At 35.8% G+C, this 22,844-nt stretch overlaps 1 protein-coding gene across 1 annotated transcript in view; it reads right to left on the bottom strand.

Moving 5' to 3' along the window:
• Positions 1 to 22,844, bottom strand: part of LRP6 (LDL receptor related protein 6) — a 174,443-nt gene that overhangs the window by 61,474 nt on the left and 90,125 nt on the right. The window contains exons 4-7 of the mRNA XM_042945817.1: positions 9,518 to 9,714; positions 7,624 to 7,755; positions 4,222 to 4,618; positions 2,902 to 3,073 (exon numbers count right to left, since the gene is read on the bottom strand). Of these exons, the coding sequence (XP_042801751.1) occupies positions 2,902 to 3,073; positions 4,222 to 4,618; positions 7,624 to 7,755; positions 9,518 to 9,714 (898 nt within the window). The remainder of the gene's footprint in view (positions 1 to 2,901; positions 3,074 to 4,221; positions 4,619 to 7,623; positions 7,756 to 9,517; positions 9,715 to 22,844) is intronic.

The following is a 22,844-nucleotide window of genomic DNA, read 5'->3' on the forward strand; positions in this document are numbered from 1 at the left end:
TCTTTTCAAATGTACTATAAACACATATAGGGTAGTTTGATCCCAAGTAAATGCAATCTTCCAGAAGGCAACAGGGCTATACAACTGTTATTTAATATTTCCTTACACTTCCTGGAAAAAGCAGCTTTCATTCTTGGGCATGACAAAAAGCTGGGAAGCTTTCTTCCATTCTTTTTTTTTTTTAATGTTTATTTATTTTTGAGAGAGCAAGTGCAAGTGGGGGATGGGCACAGGGAGAGGGGGAGAGGGGGGAGGGAGAGGGGGAGAGGGGAGAGGGGAGAGGGGGAGAGGGGGGAGGGAGAGAGAGAGAGGGAGAATCCCAAGCAGGCTCCGTGCTGTTGACGCAGAACCTGAAGTGGGGCTCAAACTCTAAAACCGTAAGATTATGACCTGAGCTGAAATGAAGAGTCGGATGCCCCACTGACTGAGCCACCAAGGCACCCCTCTTCCATGATTTCTTTTTAAACTGCAGTTGATACACAATGCTACGTTAGTTTCAGGTGACTGGAGGAGTCCTACTGGGAAGATTTCTTAATAGGATGGACTGGGAGGGAGCACTGCCACCTAGCCCAGAGCAGGATCGGTAGTTAGCATCACCAGCTACATAACAAAAGCAAACAACCTCCTTAGAAAAAGAAGCACTTAAAAAATTATGTATTTTTCCAAAAGTTTTCAAGTTCACTATATTTAACCTACTATCAAGTAAAGTGAGATGAAAAGCTGGTTGTGGCAGTTGCTCCTGTAACCACCACTAGTCTCAGAAAGAGAAACTAACAGTTTTTCTCCCCCAATTATGCAAGATTAATTTAGATGGAGAGCTGTGCTCTTTTCTTAGTATGCCATATACCAGAAATTTTACACATCATCATAAATTAAGAAGAGAATAACAAAACCTGCTCTCTTTATCTCCCAAATGTGTCTATGAAAAAAAAGTGACAAAAGCACCGATGCTCAATTAGAGAAACTTCATCAGAATCTCCAGGCAAAGAAAAAGGGGAGGTCTTTTTGTGTATAATCTAGTGGAGGTAGATGTACCATTAACCCCAAATAATCTGTCAAAAAGAGGACAGACAGCAAACCTGGAGGAAGAGAAGCAGATCTGAAAGGCAGGTTTTTAAGGACGCTACCACTCAAAGAAGAAGGGGAGAAAGAAAGAAGAAAGTGAGGAACAAATGACACCACTGTATACATATGTACAGCTCAAGAAGACAGAACAGGCCAGAATGAATACTAATTTTACAATCTACTGTACTTACTGTAAGCCAAGAAAATAAATCCTATTTAATCAATATTACATACTGTTATATAATGTGATTCATTTGTATTCTCCAACCCTGTCACTCAGAACCTCCAAAAATTCTCACTTTTCTACCTAAATCCCTCCTAAACTATTAGTGATTTTGAATACATATCTGTATCTAAAGTACTTAAAGTGACCTGAAGTGTGGAAAATTCCCAGTAAGAAACAAATGTTTTATTTACAATCTAATCAGTCATAGTAACCTTAAAAAGATAATACCAAGTATAGAATTTTTAAATCCCTACAAAATAATAAATCAAGTGTTCTTCCCTACAAACATTCTTGTAGGACATAGGACCTTTTAACTATTTTTCTAAGAGTAGCAATACCTATACCCTCATGTACAGTCCATAGCTGATCAACAATATACATCTGTGAACTGCTTGGGAACGAGTATGCAGTTTGTACTCGAGCTGACCCAAGTGAAGCTAATAGCCTGTCTTAAAAAAAAAAAAAAAAATGAAATCATAACTTTGGTCTCATTAGCACTGCCTTCTAAGCTGTTAAAGATTCAAACCCTAACTTGGATTTAAGGAGGGGGGAGGCAGTGAACCACTAACAACAGGGAGAAAATTTATATAGTCAAGTCTATGCAAAATCTCCTATTAATGCAAACCAGCTGCAAGAATAAGAGATGCAGTTTGCAGTATTTGAGCCTTGTGGAACACTAATGGGTTCTTCTATTCCAAGTTTCCATTCTGAAAGGAAAGCCCTTTAATTCATTATTCCCTCAGAGTCCCTGGCCCTCCTAAGAATTACCTTTCTAAAATTCTGCAGCCCAAATTATCTATCTGTTAGGAGATGATGTGCTGTGGCTCTGATGAGCCATTCCAAGCCATTCCTTATATGAGAAGTCACACATCCCCCCACAAAGAAATATCGTGAAAGAAACTGTTTTAAGAATGTGATCCATAAGACCTCTAGCACAGCCTAACTCAAAGTTGTGAAATTTAGAGTTCACATTCAACGTCAATGTACGTGCCATTTACAAAACACTGTGGTAAAATATTCACCACTGGTTATTTCGACCATAATTCTATTGTGACTGCTACAACTTAATTCTACCATTTAGTAAATATTTCCCCAAGCTTTGGTTAATTAATCTTTCTCCTACACAGCTCATAAATCAATTTAAAAACTATTTGCATGTAACCATCTTAACACTTAATATATGACACTACCTGCCCCCAACACCAGTAACAACAAAAAGAGGTTATATATACACAAATGGGCTGTTTTCCTGACAGGACTACCAGCTCTTCCAGTATACGTCTTATATAATATTTGATTCGTGCAGAAACTGTCCCTAGGAAATTCGAGCAGTGGCTTCATCCATAATGAGGGAAATCAGTCACGTAAGCTTTCAGGACTAGAAATAGAGGAATATCCACTTCTCATACCAGTATAGCTCATAGCTCAGATATCTATCAGAGTTCAGTGGAAGAAAATACATAATGCCTAGAATCCTGAAGGCTGAATAAAATTTCCATAAAAGATACCTCTGGCACCCCAGACAAGAGGCAAGAATATCTGCGTCAAATTAACATCAACTCAAAAACCATTATAAAACTGGTTTTAAAATGAAAAAGCGAGAAACAAACCTCAATTTTGTCTGTTTTGGCATCTCCCCAGTATATTTTGCCTTCATCATAATCCAAGGCTAAACCATTTGGCCAACCAAGAGAAGTGTTAACCAACACTACTCGGTCAGAACCATCCAGAGCTGCTCGCTCAATTTTCGGGATTTCTCCCCAGTCAGTCCAATACATGTACCTACAGAAGTACACAGAAAATGAGCTAAACACAGATAATAAACTGTAACTTTCAGATATCCTAAAGGTGAGGTCCACCCCTCATATTCCACTGGTATCAGTTAACACCACAGAAGGGAAAAAAATAGGACTTAAACACGCTCAAAAGTTATGTTTAAGACATAATAGCAGTGCATATGCTTGTAGGAAATTTTCAGATCAAACAGTGTTTTCTAGAACTGATAATGTCTTCCGATAATAAGATTTCATTTTTAGTTATGTTTTTCCAAAATATTTTGTGCTCCTTCCCATTAATAGTCATCTCTTTTTTCCAAACTTTTTATTTATTTAAGTAATCTCCACCCCACCAATGGGCTTGAATTCATGACCCGGAGGATCAAGAGTCACATGCTCTTCCAACTGAGCCAGCCACGCGCCCCAGTCATCTCTTCTTCTTGCTGGCTTGTCACCTCTGACACAAAAAGGCTATCCCAGTAGTAATATTCAGATGACAAACTGAATTCCTAAAATAACTAATTCTTTTTGTAGTGCTAAGTAACTGCTGTGGCTCCTGGGAGTTTAAGTAGCTCTAAGGCATTGATATACACTGAAGTGTAATACTTTGTCACCATGTTCACCCTCAGAGTGAGTTGCATAGTAACAAATAACATGGGTGAGTATACAGAAAGCTGTTTCCCTGGGTTGTGGTCAGGGTATTCTGTCTGACAAAAAAAAAATTTTTTTTCAAGTCATTCATATATCTTGGGATATATAAAGTTGGATATATCCTTTACCATATCATTCTAGAAGTACTAAAAATGGGATGGAATTACATCTTCTAGAGGAAGAGAAAGAGTTCTGAAAACAATTTCTTTCCACATTTTTCATGGTCATGATGCAACCTCGGCAAAATCTGTAGCCAACACCCAAAGTCAGCAAGTACTGACTTAATTTATAAAGAAAAACTATTCAAATCATTCAAGGGAAAAAAACCTAAGAATTCTTTAATTTGAGATTTTATTCCAATCAGTATGTTCTAAAAATGAACAGCCACTAAAGAGCTGTTTATTGAAAACCAATATATACTTCATATTGTTTTTGTCAATGTTTTTAGAAACCTGTACAAAACAGAAACACCAGGCAAAATTTTCTATCGGCAGAGCTTCTTACCCAACCATGGGATCTAACACAATAGCCCGGGGTTCCTCTAAGTCCTCTGAAATCAAGATCTTCCTCATGGTCCCATTGAGCCTTGTTACTTCTATCCGATCAGTGCCAGTGTCTGTCCAATAAAGATTTCGGGCAACCCAGTCAACAGCAATACCATCAGGATGCGCAATTTGAGCGGTGACCACAAACTGGCTGCCAGATCCATCTATGAATGAGCGGCGTATGGCCCTCACTTCATCATCAGTCCAGTAGATATAGCCTTCCACAGGATCATAATCTATGGCAATGGCATGACGGATGTCTTCTAACTGTAAAACAATGTCTGTGAAATCTGGTGTATCCAAAGAAATGCGTCTCAAGTCTGTCCTTCGGGCTAAAAGCAGTAATTCGGTGGCACCTAGAACGACAAAGTGAAATAAACGAAGAAAAAAATTGAAACCCACAGGTAAAATTTAGTCATTCTAAATAAAGAATGCAGAACCTCTTTAAGAATTGAAAAGTAAAGGGGTACAAAAGGATACTCAGGGTCTATTTAGGGTGGAAATGGAAAGTAAACATAATGAACTAGGAATAGCTTGACTACAAGGCCAAGCTCTATAATGGCTCAGCTCTCCAAATCAAGTTTTGATTCCTTCTCTATTTTCATTCGTTATATAGGTCCTGAAATTAATAACAGTTACTTAACAGGTATAATGAATAATGACTAAGAAGTTAAGTAGTTGAATATTAAAGGAGGAAGGAGACATAGGATATAGGTCCTTTGTTCAAGAAGTATGTTTAAAAAGGTAAATAAATCCAAGACAAAGGTCTTTTGTATCTGATGAGAATATTCTAAAAGTAGACTGTGATGGTTGTATAACTGTAAATTAGTTAAAAAGCCCAGTGAATTGCATACTTGAAGTGACTGAAGTTTATAGCATGCAAATTATATTTCAGTAAAGCTGTTTTAACAAAGAGAACTATAAGGCAATGCCTGACATAATTAAGAACAAAGAAGGCTATGGTGAAGGAAAGCAGCAGCAGAGAGGGAATCAGTTAACAAAACAGTGGTTAAGAGTAAGAGCTGTAGATCTGATAGAAACAGATTCAAGTTCCTATACAAACTTAGGCAAAACTTGATCTCCCTAAACCTAGTTTTCTTCATCTATCTCTCACAGGGTTGCTGTGAGGATTAAACAAGATCAATGTATGGGAGCCTGGGTGGCTCAATCGGTTAAGTGGCCAACTTCAGTTCAGATCATAATCTCATCACAGTTTGTGATTTCAAGCCCCACATTGGGCTCACTGCTGTCAGCACAGAGCCCGCTTCCGATCCTCTGTCCCCATCTCTCTCTACCTCTCCCCCCTGCTTGCACTCTCTCTTCTCAAAAATAAACAAACGTTTTTTAAAAATAACGTCAATGTAAAATTCAGGAATGTACTGAACATGCACTGGATAAATATTAGCTAATATATTATCAGTAAAAAAGAACACTCAAATTTTTATTTCACTGAGTTTTAAGTCAGATTTGCTTATGAAATGTTTTAAACACAAAATAATATTCAATAAAAACATAGCTGAGAATGAGAACATTAAATTCAATCTTTTTTTTGTTTTGATTTTTAATGTCCAAGTAAGGCACCAGCAAAAAGTCATCTAACTATAAAAGATAGTAAGCAAGTTGATATCTGAAAGACTGAAAAAAGATTCCCAAAGAAGTGAGTCTAAAAGAAAATACCGGTGGGGCGCCTAGAGGGCTCAGCTGGTTAAGCATCCAACTTCAGCTCAAGTCCTGATCTCGCAGTTCATGAGTTTGAGTCCCATGTTGGGCTCTGTGCTGACAGCTCCGAGCCAGGAGCCTGCTTCGGATTCTGTGTCTCTCTCACTCTCTCTCTGCCCCTCACCGAGCTCATGCTCTGTCTCTTTCTCTCAAGAATATTAGGAAAAAAAAATTTTTTTTAATAAAACACTGGTATTAAGTTTCACAGCAATCTGGAATTATAGTTGCAAAAAAAAAATATGAAGAGGAGTCAAGCTCTCAAGATCAACTTTTTGACTTGATAACTAATTATAAACTTCATCTTAGAGAAAATACAGCCCTAAATACCACAGCAGGCACCAAGCAGGCATAACTGTACCATTCACTGCCTCTGCTAACTACCAAAAAGAGCCAGCCCAAACTTTGCAAACAAAGAAGTCATAGAAAGTGAAGCTGTTAATTTGAGCAAGGTGATCAAAACAGAATAGTTAACTTAAAGCTACTACACGCCAAATGTACATCTAAAATTTTAAATACTAGTTAAACATGTACATTTACACTGCTGTGAGGGAGTAGACAGACCACTATTACTAAAATAAATCCTCTGTTTTAAAGTCAGGCTACATGTTTTAAACAAAAAAGCAACATTACAAAAACCTTTTGTTTTAAATTGAAACCAAATTATTGTTTGCCATGGAAACCGCCTGACAAGAGTCAGCCAGCTTCACCTTTGACTAGGAGGATAATTTATCAATGCCAAGTCATGACAAATATCCTGTACACCAACTCAATTCCATCTCTCTGACTCCCTGACCCCCTTGCCAGGAACACTCTAACCCAACTGAAATAAAGACTTCTGCTTTTCAGAGTTAGATAAAGAAGTCACTGCTAAATACAACAATTTTCTTACTAGGTCTTGCTGGTGGCTAGAAAACCAGATAGCTAGCCATAGGGGTAAGAAAGAAGAATAACATTCTCATTAAGAAGAAAAAGAGAAAAACTGGTGTTCTCCCAAACCACAAGTCTCTTGAAATGTCCTAATTAAACATACTTCTCCAATGTGCCCTCTCTCTATAGGGGAAGTAAAGAGAGTAAGCAGAAGTAGCAGTGGTTAAGTACAGAAAGAGGTTGCTTGCTTTAAATAGTAGAAACTGGAATGTTTTTCTTCTTCTTCTGAAAGCACTTCTGTTGTTAAAAGGCAATTAAAAATAGCATCCAATAAACTTTTCGAAAATTTATCTACCCCATGACAGTCTTTATAGTTGGAAGTTTAGTAAATATTGTTTCTTTCACTGAGGTTCTTTATTTTCAAGTGCAACCTACTGTTAAAAACACATTTTTTAAGAAAAGTAATATTCATTTTCACAAAAATCGATTGTGATATCAATGGCTGACATCTCGTGAAAAATGAAATAGCACCTAATTTTTTTCAAAAATAGCACGTTAAAAATTTAGTTGAAATACTAATTTATAAAATAGTATTAAAGAGATGCCCTCAAATACAAAACACCCTTGTTATATAACCAACTGTGAAGGCAGAGATTAAGTGACTACTCTCCCAAAACACTGTAATCTACAGAGCTTATTATAGAGAAATAAAATAAATCATACAGAATTCCAACTGCTATCTAAAATTTTTCCTTCTGGGAGACCACCTTCTTACCATCTTTGCAGGTTTTTCCGTTCTCCAGGAGTTTGACCCCGGTTGGGCAAGCACACTGATAGAAAGGCTTGACTGGAGACATCAAACACAAGTGGGAACAACCACCATTATCAATTCCACATGGATTTGTAGCTGTCAAATATAAATCACACTGATTAATACCAATGATTATGGATGCCCTCCCTCACGCTAGGTACACAAAGGTTAACAACCATAACAAGAGCAACTGTGATAAACCAAATTATTACCAAATGTCATCCAGGTGGCTTGACTACCAAAACATCTGCAAGGAAGGAAATTAATCAATGAGAATTGACTTATCATTTTGTACCTTGACAGGAATACACAAGAAATAAACAGGAGACCCCTGCCCTAAAAGAGCTTACAATCTAGTCTGTATGCCAAAATTAACAAACTAGGAAACAATATAAAACAATGAAATTATGTGCTATCTTATACATTATAGACTTTAAATATTACTGAACCAAATGGAAAATAAATCACTAAGGATTAAAGAAGAAAACTTTCACTGAAGATGTAGGACGCGACACGATCCTTGAAGAATAGGAAGGATAGACAGAAGAACATTTCAAATGTGGTAAAACTGTATGAATAAAAGCTTAGAGACTGTACACTGGGTGAGACATTAAGGCAAATAGTCTAACTGGATATTAAGGTTTCTGTTGACTAGTAAGAGCTAAACCTAAGTGAGCACAGAGAATGGGAACAAATTGTGGTGGAGGGTACTGAAAGCCAAGAAAAATAACTAGAATGTTGAAAAATCATACTGTGGAAATATTAACATGGAAAAGATAAACATAATAGACTAAAAGAGGGAAAACTGAGAAGCGGGGATTAATTAGCACACTTGTAGAAACTATGGAAAGGGATGGATTTAAATAATATTCATAGAAAAAAATCAACATAAAATGGAGACCAACAAAATATGAAAGATGAAAGCAGTAATAACCGCAAATTCTCAAACTAGTAAAACAAAAATCAAAAACAACCGTTAAACAAAATCAGAAAACAAACAAAAAGGAAATTCTCTAAAATATGCTAAGCATGGGAAGAAAAATTCATACATTTTTACAAAAGGCCAACCCCTACATTTAAAAACATTCTTATGGACTCATGATCACCAGATTGCAATGTAACACATTCAATATTTGACTATCTCCCCCTAAACAGACAGAACTAATACAAAGCAATGCATAATCCAAAAAAACCCTTCATTTTTGGCTTTGGAATACAATCTGAAATACACTCAGACAAATGCCAGACATTTATTTATATACAAGTGCCAAACACTTAACATTCTCATATTCCTTTTAAACCTAATTCTATCCCTCTCTTACAATAAATTGTTGCCAGCAGCCAAAGCTCAAGTCACTGCAAAGGTTGACCAAAAATAGAAGCAAAACTAAGAAAAAAGGAGGGGAGGTGGAGAGAGAGTGTGCATAGAAAAGCTTAAGCAGGTATTTTATTAGGCAACCTGAGGTAGTTAGATTCATTCACAGAGGTTTCTTTTTAAGAAAAGTTTGTTTTCAAACACACCCATCTGAACAAAATCAAACACACATTAGAGAGAAATAATATAAACAAGAAACGCATTTGTGTATAAGCTTAGCTATCTCAGTTTCTTATTTTCTCTCTTCTCTACCACCATAATCCCAGACCCAAACAAAGGGCTGAGTTGGCCAACAGTGATAGATAACAAGCTACAAATGGTTTAGGCTGCTGCTTAACCTGAACTATATTTTGACATTTTTCCTATGTTTCATTCCTTTCCACTACCTTTGGATACGTCCTCTCTCCTCCTGCCCTCACTAAAGCCAGACATCTGAGTGCTAAAGCTATTCCAACTTGCAATTTAAAAATCAAGATCACTTACCATTTGGCTGCCTCTGTTGGCTGAAGGCATGTATATCCATGGGAGAGAAGATGTTAGAATGGATTTCACGCAGACCCTCGCCAGAATACTTGTTGCAAGCCAAAATGGAGTGTGTATTCCAGTCAGTCCAGTACAATGTGTCCTCAAATAATGTCAAGGCAAAAGGATGTGGAAGGGAACCTTTAACCACTGCCTGCCTATTAACAAGAACAGAAAAACTCAAACATTTCTAAAATTTCTTTTATCAAAATTTGATCTTGCCCATTAAAACAGTCTTACAGTCTGCAATAACACATACAAATCCCAAGTAACACATCTCTTAAGGTCAAATACACCTATGAAAAATAAGTCACACAGTAAATTTGAACGTATCTTCATGATGTCCAAAACCCCCAAGTACTTGGCAACAGGCCCCATGTTCACTACAAGCTAGCAGAGAGAAGCTCCCAGTATTAGCACTACTGTCAATTTCCACCTCTGGACTCACATCTTCCAGCCTTCCACAAAATTCATTAGGAGACAGGTGGCCAAAATTGTTACAGCAAAAAGAAAAATCCCAGGGCTTACTCACAGTTGGCACTGTGAAATAGTTTTAAATCTGCAATAGGTTTTCCCCTTCTTGAGGTGTAAAAACAAAGAACCTGAGCCTGTTTCTTCTCCCATCATTTATGGTTTCGATAAACGAAAGTAAAAACATATACTTGAAAGGGCTTAAAAAGGTGTTCTGGTGGAGCTGTTTCTGCAAAACCCAGTCTAGCTCCAGCAAATGATCATTTCTGCTTGCTTTCTGCTATCTGGTTACTTGACCTCCACAAGTCAGGTAGCAAAAAGAACAAGTGCTGCCACAGGCATTGTGTTCATGAGACAAAGCAGACCCAAAAATCTCACAAGCCATCCATACTATACCAAAGTTAAAACAGACAGCTTGGTTAGTGCGCAACCACAGAACTTTGCAGTGTCATGGAGAATTATTAGTATACACTCCTGATTAGTAAATCACATTCTGAGCCAAAATAATAATCAGAAAAAAAATTATTTGATGTTTACCTAATATCAAATATAATATTTTCATAAATAGTCTGGGAGAGAGGAATGGAAAATATAAGCAACTGAAGAGAAATAAAGAGCATCACATATTTCTGGGAAGATAATCCAATTTTCAGGTCCTGGACATTACATGATGATCTCAAATACTGAGGAAGACTACCAGCATACTAAATTAAATTCAAGGGCAGTAAGATAATTTTTATCTAAGCAGAGTTAGTATCTGTTATTGCACATGGAATGGTCCTAGACTAAGGTGTTTTAAATTCAGGCTAGATTTTTAAAAAACTGAACACAAGATTAGCATGACTAGTTTACCAAACAAATTTCTATTTTAGAAACTCATCCCAATTCTGCCAGCCCACATCACCACAATTTTATCCTCCCATTTTTCTTTATTCCCTAGCAGATTACTTTTCCTTCTCATTTCCCCAAAAGAACTATCACAATGTCAACTTATGAGGTTGTTTCTTCCACTTTCTAAATGAATGGCTTTATTGAATTTACTAAAGTGATTATGTCATTTATAAGAGTGATATCATAGTTTAAGTCCAAATTTAAATAGGTCTACATTATTTCACACTAAAATCGACCAAAAATTCAGTATGGTAAGACATTAAAAGAGCCCCGAGAAGCTGCCAAGAAAGACAAGCAACCCAACTGAAAAATGAGGAATAGTAAAAAAGAAAAAAAAAAGAAAAAAAAAAAAAAAAAACCCTAAATTACTTATCATTTCATTAACCATCTTAAAGAACTGCAAATTCCATAATCAGATCTTTGAAAAACTTTGGAAGGAAAAAAAGCCTTCTAAGTCGTGTATATCATTAAATAAAAAGTTAAAATTCACTCTTTGAAGTAAACACAGGAAAACAGACAGGAAAAATAAAAACCTTCCCTAAAAGATACACTAATTTTATATATTGGCTGAAAAGATTTATGTATCGGTCAGAAATAAGATAGACCTGAGTTCAATGTCCCTCTAACACTTAACTACTTACACCATTTCTGCAAGCTTTATTTTATCTGCAAATGAAAGATAATCTACCCTCACTGAGTTAAAGGTTAAATGATAATATGTGCAAAAGCATTTAGCATTATTCTTGGCCCTTTATAAACATTTCATAAATAATTCCTCAGTTGCAGGATATATTTTTCAACATTTTAACATTTCTGAGATGGGGTAACATTTTACAACTGAAGTTGCACATTTCCTGTATTAGTTTGTAAATAAAAAAGTTCTTAAAATCAATATCATATCAGAGTCAAGTAAATACTAGACTGCTTCTTTATATTCCCAGGATCTCACTGTGCCCAAATTAGGTGGAATGATTAGACACTCAGTAAATACTTGATAAAATTAGATACCTTAAGTGATATATGTAATTAATAGAGCTGAACAGAAAGCAGAGTTAAGAAGGCTGGGGAGGAGCAGAGAGAGAGGAAGACACGGAATCCAAAACAGGCTCCAGGCTCTGAGCTGTTGGCACAGAGCCTGATACAGCACTCGAACTCACACCGTGAGATCATGAGCTGAGCCAAAGTCAGACCCTTAACAGACTGAGCCACCCAGGGGCTCCTCACTTATTCTTAACATATTTTTTGGTCATTCATTGATTCATCCAACCAACAGTGACTTGTTACTCAAAGTGGAGATAATACATAGTCTTCACCTTTAATCTCTCTGGTTGGGATTACTAAATAGGCCTACTTGGTTTCTCCCTGGAAATGTAAGTTTCTCCAAGGAGAAATTAATCATGGGTACCAAAAACAAACATGGCAGGCAAGATCAAAGCCCCATTCTTCAGCAGTAGGCCACAACAACAAGAGTTCAAAAATGGATCTCTACTATGAAGACCAAAGGAAAGAAACTGAGACCCCTGTTGATGTTTTGATTTAGTGCTGACAACCTCTGAGTGTCATCCCTTCCCTGTATCTGTCATTATCAGCAGTGTACTGATAGGACTCAACCCCACCAATACCCCCAAGTACATGAGCCCCTTGCTATCTCTTTCATATTCCATGTTTGGTGGGTTCCTCTTTTAAATTCTGCACCAACTGGACTTATCCTTTACAGAACACCTGCGCACTTGCATTCACTTTCTCTCTTTCTGGACCTCTTCCCAGAAAGTTGTCCTCTGCCCCTGTCTCAGAATTTCCCCCACCTGTGTGGGTAATAAATCTTTGTTTAGTCATACCAAAGTACTACTGTCATAAATTTTGACATGTGAACCTAACCTTGGAAGGGAGCTCCCATAGGGAAGTTGTTTTAACACCTAAGAAGATGACAGCAGTAGGGGCACCTGGATGGTTAAGACATGAAAAGTATTAAGGGTTGAGCGTCCAACTCTTGATTCCAGCTCAGGTTATGATCTCATGGTTGTAGGATAGAGCCCCGTGTCAGGCTCCATGCTGAGTGTGGAGCCTGCTTAAGATTCTCTACCTCTCCCCGCTCCCCTGCTTGCATTTTCTCTCTCTCAAATAATAACAATAAAAAAAGAATGTGACAGTACTGGTAGTAGCACAGGTTTTAAAAAATCTCCACAAGTCCTCCACATAAAAACAGAGAGAGCAACTCTAGGTAGCAAAACCGAAAATCCATTCACAACAGAGCTAGGCAAAAAAAAAATAAAATAAAATAAAATAAAATAAAAAAATATATATATATATACACACATATAATATATATAATATAATATGATATAATATAATATAATATATTACCAAAAACCTCAAAATACAAAAAGATGGAAAACTACCAAGAGCCATAAGATCTGATTGGCATCAGCACTTCTGCAGGAGGAATCATAAAGAAACAATAGGGCATTTGGGAGACCTAAAAACAAGTTAGGTAACAATGGAAAGCAGTGCAAACAAATCTGAGAAAGTCAGCTGACTAGGAAGGGTTCTGGCCACTCCAAGAATGAGGAAATACAATGAATCCACGGTTGGCACTAAAGGGGCTAGTGCACTTTAACCCACTATGAACTCTTAAAGCTGACCTTCCAGACAAAGCTCCATACTGAAGATAAATTACTGGTAGTAGAATGAAAAATGAATGGAAAAATAAGGCACAGAAAAAAGTGGGAGGAGGAAACAGAGCCAGGAAATCTCAGAAAGCAAGCTGCCATATTTTGAAACACACACAAGAGTTCTGTGAAGTTATAGAAGTTATGACGAACACTGCCTTCTTTGACAAGTTTAAGAAAAATAATTATACATGAAAATAAAATACTAAAGGTATTAAGGGCAAATCCCATTTTAAAAGCTAATATTCAAGGGGTGTCTGGGTGGCTCAGTCAGTTAAGCATCCAACTTCGGCTCAGGTCATGATCTCATGGTCCATGAGTTCAAGCCCCGCATCGGTCTCTGTGCTGACAGCTCAGAACCTGAAGCCTGCCTTGGATTCTGTGTCTCCCTCTCTTTCTGCCCCTCCCCTGCTCACAGTCTGTCTGTCTGCCTCTCTCTCTTTCAAAAATAAAAGAAACATTAAACATTTTTTTAAAAAGTTAATATTCAAAACAAAATAAAAAATAACATTCCTACAATTAAAATATGACAGAAATATATGGCTCTAGAATAAAATGTATCACCTATTGCAAAATACTTTCATACTAGCCATAAAAAAATAAAACAAAATTAAAAACTTCAAAACTGAGGTGACAGGATGAAAGAATTAGAAGTAGAAGAATAAATCACTTCAGAAATGAAGTCTAAAGTAGAAATAACACAAGAATCAATAAAAAAAAAAATAAGGAAACAGAAACAGAAGGTGAAAAGGAGGAATTTTTTGTGATTTTTTTTTTCAGTTTTGAGAAATAATTGACATACATCACTATAAAGTTTAAAGCATACAACATGATGATCTGGTATGCATATATTGTGAAATGATTATAATAGATTCAACTAATATTCATCATGTAGAAACTTTTAAAAAGAAAAGAAAAAGTCTTTTCTCTATGTGATGAGAATTCATGGAATTTATTCTCAACAACTTTCCTGTATCATATAGCAGTGTTACGTATAGTCATTATGCTGTATATTACATCCCTAAGGGGGGATTTTTAAAAATCAAAAAGAAATAGCACAAAAAAAGTTTAAAAAGTAAAAGATATGGAACACAAAGGACATGGGAGAGAATAAAATTATATTGGAGCAGGACACCAAATGGGAACTTAAATCCTTAGGAAGCATGAAGGAGTACCAGAAACCGCAAATATGTGCGTTAATACAAAAGACTACAAATAATGCTTTCTCCTTTTTAACCCTTTAAAACACGTAAAATCTTATTAAGCAAAAATTAGTATAACTTCATATTGGTTACAACAGAAATGTAACATAAATGACAATAGCAAAAAAGAGGGAGGAAATGGAGTTATACTAGAGTAAAACTTCCATACTTTATAGAAATTGACCCAGTATTATCATAAAGTATTTTTTGACAAAATGCAAAAAATGCACTAGAATAACACTAAAATTATTTTATTGTCCAAAATATAGTTTTAAAAAATCAGCAAAGGGATTAAAATGGCACTCCAGAAAATATCTACTTAAGGAGGCAAAAAAAGAGCCAAAACTAAACAAAAAAGAAAGATATAAAAAAAAAAAACATCAAAATGTCAGCTGTAAGCCCAACCATATCATTGATAACACTAAATGTGAATATATTAAACACTTCAATCAAAAGGCAAAAGGCTGCACCCTTTAAATAGATACAGTTTTTCCTTTTCAAAAAAAATACCTCTATCTATATAGACAAAGATTGTTTGACTAGGTAAAACAAAACAAGATTCAACTATATGCTGTCTACAAAAGACGTACTTTGTATCGAGTTGAAAGTAAAACGTTACAGCAAACAGTAAATCCATTAAGAGAGATGGAGAGGCTCTATCAGATAATATATACTTTAAGACAAAAAGTATATAAGAGGTAAAGAAGAAGCACATTTTATAATGACAAAGGATCAAATTATGAGGAAGATACAACTATACACATATACACATATAAAAACAGAGCCTCAAACAAATGAAGAAAAAACTGACAGCAATGGATAAATAGTTCAACATTAACAGTCCAAGATCTCAACATCCTACTCTTACGTTAATCAAGTTTAGAACCGCTAGGCAGAAATGGGGTACCTGGTAGGCTCAGTTGGAAGAGCATGCAACTTTGATCACAAGGTTGTAAGTTTGAGCCCAACGTTGAGAGTAGAGATTACTTAAAAATAAAATCTTAAAAAAAAAAAAAAAAAAAAGAAGAAGAAGAACTAGACAGGAAAACATTAAGGATATGGAAATCTGAACATTATTAACCAATTTAAACTAGCCTCTACAGAAAAGTCCCATCCAATAACAAGAGAATATACATTCTTCAAACTATGCAAGGAAGTTACTCTAGGAGAGACCACATACTAGGTCACAGAACAAGTCTCAATTCACTTTAAAAGACTGAATTATATGAAGTATATTCTCTGAGAACTACGGAATTCATTAATAAATCTACAACAATAATATATGAGAAGTCCACAAATGAGAATTTTCTAAATTCTTAATGTCTTCTCTATAAGCAATGGGCCCAAGAAGAAATCACAAGAAGTTCTTTTAAATGTTTTGAGATAAAAGGAAATGAAAATACAACATACAGAAACTTTGCAAAAAGAACTAGGGTTCTAAGTTACCCTAGAACTTCCTAGGGTAAATTCTATACATTTACCCCTTAGGTGCCTATATTAGAAAAGAAGCTAATTACAAATCAATAAACTAAGCTTCAAGCTTAAGAAATGAGGAAAAAAAAGAGTAAACTAAATCCAAAGCTAGCATAAGAAAACAAAAATATTAGGGTAGTGATCAATGGCATATTAAAACACAAAAACAGTAGAGGAAGTCAAATTCAGTAAAACTAAATGTGAGTTCTATGAAAAGATTCACAAAATTGACTATCCTTTAGCTAGACTCAGACTGGCCTCCCAAAAAAGAGAAAAGACATAAATTGGGTAATTTGTGAATAAAATCATGTATACAAGAAGAACATCACAACTGACCTAACAGAAATTAAAAGGATTATAAGGAGATACAATGAATAACTTTATGCCAATGTAGACAACTCGGATAAAATGGAAATATTCCTGGAAAGAAACAAACAAAAGTGAATCAAGAAGAAATAAAAAAAAAATCTAAAGACCCAATACAATTAAAGAAATTGACTTAACAACTGAAAATCTTCCCATAAAGAAATCCCCAGGCCCAGATGGCTTCACTGATGGCTTCTACAAAATAGTTACTGGAGAAATAATATCAATCTATCCCACACTCTTCCAGGAAACAGTGGAAGAGGGGACACTTCCTACCTCATTCCATGAGGTTAGTATTACACCAAGGCCAGACAAAGGCAGGATAAGAAAAATCAACTACAGACCAATACCTCTTATGAATAAAGACATAAAAATCCTCAACAGATTGTCAGCAAACTGAATCTCTCAACATCTAAACAGGATTCTAAACCATAACCAAATGGGATTTACCCCAAGAACGCAAGACTGGTTTAACAACTAAAAACAATTAATGCAATTCATCATGTTCACAAATTAAAAAATAAAATCATATAATCATCTCCATAGACTGAATCTACTGCTAAAAGCACTGGTAGTATCTATTGCTAATACTAAACAGGATTGGACAAAATATAATACTCTGTCATGGTATAAATTGTGAAGAGACCAGGAATAAAAGGAAACTTCCACAAAAGGCGTCTACAAAAAAAACCTACTGCTATCATGCTCAATGGCAAAAAAAAAAAAAAAGAAGATAATAATAATAAATTATTTTCCCCCAAAGATCAGGAACAAACAAGGATGTCTTCTATTCAACACTGTAACAGAGGACCTAGTCAGTACAATCAAACAGGAATAGAGGACATCTAGATTGGAGAGGAAGAAGTAAAACTGTCATTGTTCACAGTACATGATTCTAAGGGTGGAAAATACTAAAGAATATTTTTTTAAAGACTCCCAGGCCTAATTAATTCAGTAAAGTTACAGTATATAAGGTCAATATATGGAAATAAACTGCATTTCTATATACTAGCAATGAAAAATACAGAAATCGATATGATTAGTATTTGACAAGAAAGCCGAGAATAGTCAGTAGAGAAAAAAACAGCCTCTTCAATAAATGATGCAGGGAAGATTAGACATTCACATGTGAAAGAATGAAACTAAACCCCTATCTTAATACCATTTACAAAAATTAACTCAAAATGGATTAAACCTAAGACCTGAAAAACATAAAACTCCTAGAAGAAAACAAACACAGGGAAAAAGCTCCTTGACATGCTTCTTGACAACAATTTTTTGGATAGGACACCCGAAGCACAAGCAACAAGATAAAAAATAAGCAAGTGGGACTTCATTAAACTAGAAAGCGCTACACAACAAAAGAAGTGCTTAACAAAATGATAAGGTAACCTACTGAGTGGAAGAAAATATTTGCAAATTGGCTACCATCAAAAAGACAAGAGATAACACATAGGGAATACAGTCAATGATACTGTGAAAGAATTGTATGGTGACAGATGGTAGCTACACTTGTGGCAAGCATAACATAAGGTATAAACTTGTCAAATCACTACGCTGTACACCTGAAACTGATGTGACATTGTGTGTCAACTGTACTTCAATTAAAAAAAAAAAAGGAAGGAAGGAAGATTCATCCATTTCGAAAGGAAGCCAGGATGATGTCATATCAACTGCACTGTGGACACTACCTGCTTGTAACGTCTAGTGTGACTGTCTGACTCCCAACTAGACGGGAACCCTGGAGGGCAGTAATGTTGTCTGCTCTGTGCATTGGATTATGGTCATGGTTAATGCCTAAAAAGTTGCCTGAACCTAGTGGGGCTTCCTATGTATTTGATGAATGTCCCACGTGCTCACCCTCAAGGATCTCTGCTTTGGATTCACCCAGACAGGGACCCCCTAGACAGAATCTCAAATCTCATTTTCAGAAGGAAAAACAGCTTAGCCCCAGGCTAAGGGACTGTGAGGAATGTGGCAGAAGCTTCCTCATAAGGAGGAGGAAAATGATAAATCAGCTCAACCACAGGCCCTCCAGCAGACCTTTCCACAGGGCAAGGCACCCATTAAAAAGAGAAAAAAACACAAGACAGCAAATGCTGACAAGAATGTGCAGAAAAGGGAACCTGTGTGCACTGATAGTGGGAATGTAAATTGGTATGGCCACTACAGAAAACAGTAAGGAAGTTGCTCTAAAATTAAAAAGAGAACCATACAATCCAGCAATCCCACTTCTGAAGGAAATGAAATCACTATGTCCAAGAGATACTTGTATCTTCATGTTCACTAAAGCATCATTTAAAATAGCCAAGACATGGAAACAACCTAAGTGTCCATGGATAAATGAATGGATAAAGAAAATGTGGTGTGTATATATACAATGGAATACTATTCAGCCATAAAAAAGGGAAATCCTGTCACCTGCAACAACAGTAATATTATACTAAGTGCAATAAGTCAGAGAAAGACAGATATGGTCTCAGATGTGGCATCTTAAAAGAATACATAAATTGAAATTTATTAAATAATTCATTCAGAACACCACAAAAAATAACTGAATATTTCAGAATAAATTTGACATAAGAGTATAAGATGCCATACAGAAAATGTAGCACAAATTTAAATGTAAGTTAAAACAATAAAACTCATAGAAGAAAACACAGCTGTAAATCTTTGTGACTTTGGATTAGGCAATAATTTCTAAAGATATCAAGTACACTTGTAGCAAAAGAAAAACTAACACACTAAACTTTACAAAATTAAACACTTCTTTGCTTCATAACACACTGACAAGAAAATGAAAACAAAAACTACAGATGGACAGGAAATATTACTAAATCACATACCCAATGCAAAACGTGTTTCCAGAAAACTCTTACAATTCAGTGAGATAAATAATTTAAAAATGGGTAAACAACTTGAATAGTGTCTTAGACATAACTGGGCCTCACATGAAGAGAGCTGAACCACACTGTGTTCAAGAAGACTGTAGTCTAGTAGGCCAGACAGGAAGTACAGTTAATACTGTATCTGGAGTAGAAATGAGAGACACATTAAAGGGATCTAACTCAATTTATCAAAATCTAGTATTTAGTTTTATCCAAATTACTTGTTTTCTCCTGATTATAGAAGAAATACATGAATGTTCCCCATAAAAATTTGGAAAAGAAATATAAAGAGCATCTTTCTAGTCCTTTATTTTATGCATATGAACAATATGTACATCTCTATATACACATACAAGCAATTCCCAATCATCAAGGAATGGAACAACTGGTTTCTGTTTTTAAAATAGTTAAGGCCCAACTAACCAACAAGATTTAGAATTTACAATTTAGTAAAAATCCACTCGCTCTAAATCATAGAGCCCCAAAGCACAGAAGGAAAAGAGCAGAGCCAAACCAAGAGATGATGGAGCCACCTGCACTAAGCCAAAAATAAAGAGTATTTATATTTAGCACCCTAGTTACTGAGCTTCTTCACTGGGCATATATACAGCAGGCCCCAAAGTCCTCGTTTCCCTGTAACAGTGGTGAACTTGCCTTGAGAAAATGGTTAATTTATTTTGAAAGACTCCAACTCATCCTCTCCTCTGGATTTTTTTCCCCACAAACGTGAGCTGTTGTAAATTTGAGGCATTTGCTGCATCATAATGACCTGTTTTCATTTAACAACATAAAGATTTTTATCATGTTATTAAACATTTCTTTCACATTATTTTTTTTTAATTTTTTTTTAATGTTTATTTATTTTTGAGACAGAGAGAGACAGAGCATGAACAGGGGAAGGTCAGAGAGAGAGAAAGACACAGAATCTGAAGCAGGCTCCAGGCTCTGAGCTGTCAGCACAGAGCCCGACGCGGGGCTCGAACTCACGAACCGCGAGATCATGACCTGAGCCGAAGTCGGACGCTTAACCGACTGAGCCACCCAGGCGCCCCTCACATTATTTTTGATGGCTATGTAACACTGCATTGAATGATGCTATAATTTAAACACCCATATTGTTCAACATTCAACATTATATATTAAATAAGGGTTTTTTTACATTTGTTTATTTTGAGATAGAGGGAGGGAGGGAGAGCATGAGCAGGGCAGGGGCAGAAGAGAGGGAGGGAGAGAATCCCAAGCAGGGTCCAGGCTGTCACTGCAGAGCCCTACACGGGGCTCGATCCCACACACTGAGAGATTGCGACCTGAACCAAAATCAAGTCAGATGATGCTTAACCGACTGAGGCACCCACGAGCCTCTAAATAAGGTATTTTTAAACAGAAACATGCATTAAAAATAAAGATTATGAATCAGTTGATAAAATGTTTTGACCACAACCTGGCAGAAATCTAATTCTGTATTTCCCAAGAGCACTGGTTCTGTATTCACTATTTCAGTATTTGCAACAACTCTGTAGAATTAAGTACCATAAACAACAAGAATCCACTATAATTAACACTATGGAAAATACCTGCTCTCACTAGTAAAGAAAAAATACACTTAATACAAGTAAAATGCATTTTAAAATTTCAAAGTGAATAACATTTTTTCTTAAACTTAATGTAAAAAATGATATGCGGACATACACTTTGTGACAGTGAAAATCAATAAAATCATTCCATTAAAAAAAAGATGGCCTTAAAATCTCTATGTACCTTGATATATAAATCCCATTTCTAATAATTAATTCTAAGATGTAATCAAAGATGCAAATTCATATAGGCTCTTCCTTATTGTAACAATTATTTGTAAAAGTAAAAAATTACAACTTGAGTGGTTCACAATAGGGCAGTATGCTTAAAAGATATTATTCGGGCACCTGGGTGGCTCAGTCAGTTAAGCTTCGGCTCAGGTCGTGATCTCACGGTCTGTGGGTTCAAGCCCTTCTTTGGGCTCTGTGCTGACAGCTCAGAGCCTGGAGCCTGCCTCAGATTCTGTGGTCTCCCTCTGTCTCTGCCCCTCCCCCACTCATACTGTTGCTTTCTCTCAAAAATAAACAAACATTAAAAAATACATTATTCAACATTCAGATTGTTTTACTTATATCTTCAATTTATATTTAATAGCATAACTGTTTGATCATGCTCTTTTCTTATATTCTACTTTTATTCTTTCCTTACACTCCTCTCTCCTTTCTCATGGACTTTTCCCACTAGATTGAATTTATATGCTTTTATGTCTCTAGGCTCTAGGGTTTGGGAATATATACAAACTGTTTTATTCAATTTTAATTACCTTTATGTTTTTAAATCATATTTGATCTTATTTTAGATGATAACCAACTTCAAGAATAAGACAGTATCTACTGACACTGCCATATATTAAGGTAAGATGTTAATAGGGTTTTATTCCTGTGTGTCTTTCTTCTTCATCTGACCATCCCACTACCATGTCTCATTTTTTATCGATAACACCTGATATTTAGATGTTTATTATGTACTTTTTTATCTATTTCAAAATATCTCATGGTTTCATTAAGTTTTAAAAGCACATTAACAGCAATTACTAGATTTAACTCCATGTTTAACTTCTTCAAATATTTACTTATCTGACTTCCTCACTCAAGCTCTACATTTTAATTCTGAGGTATATCAAGTAACTTTTTCAGAAAGAGCAATATAGTGTATTTTGATTCCTTGCATATCTTGCATATTCCCTTGCATATTCCCTTGTATATCTTTCTGTTGCAGTAACACATAACAACTCCTGCATCAACCTCCAGATCCCAAATCTTTTCTTCCACTGTTTTCATCTCTGCTTCTCCAAATTGTGGGATAATTTCAAGGTTAAATTCCATTTCACTGATTTGATTTCTTTTTAGTCATCTGTCTAGATCCCCCATTGCTTAAACTGTTTTAAACAATCATGCTCTTTATCATCATTCTGTTTTTACTGATCTTAAATGTATTCTTTCACACTACCTACTCTATTTTCATGTATACTGACTGCATCCTTTTGAACTCTGATAGTTTTTTCCTCCTCTATCTTAAAGGAAATTGCAGGAAGACATTTGCTCTGATTCCTTAATATGGGTCATTCATTTGAACTGTAGTATCTTCTTATGCGCCCTGTTATTTTTTTTTTTTTTTTCCTATTTGCTTGTATTTCAGAGGGAGGTCTGTACTTAATTGGAAGTTGATGTCAATTCTGTTGCAGTCTACAAATTCCTAGTCCAGGCTTTCAGATCCAGAAGGGAGAAGGCAATAAATTTTCAATTTGCAGCTT

The sequence above is a fragment of the Panthera leo genome, chromosome B4 (genome assembly GCF_018350215.1).
Source record: "Panthera leo isolate Ple1 chromosome B4, P.leo_Ple1_pat1.1, whole genome shotgun sequence".
Classification (NCBI taxonomy): domain Eukaryota; kingdom Metazoa; phylum Chordata; class Mammalia; order Carnivora; family Felidae; genus Panthera; species Panthera leo.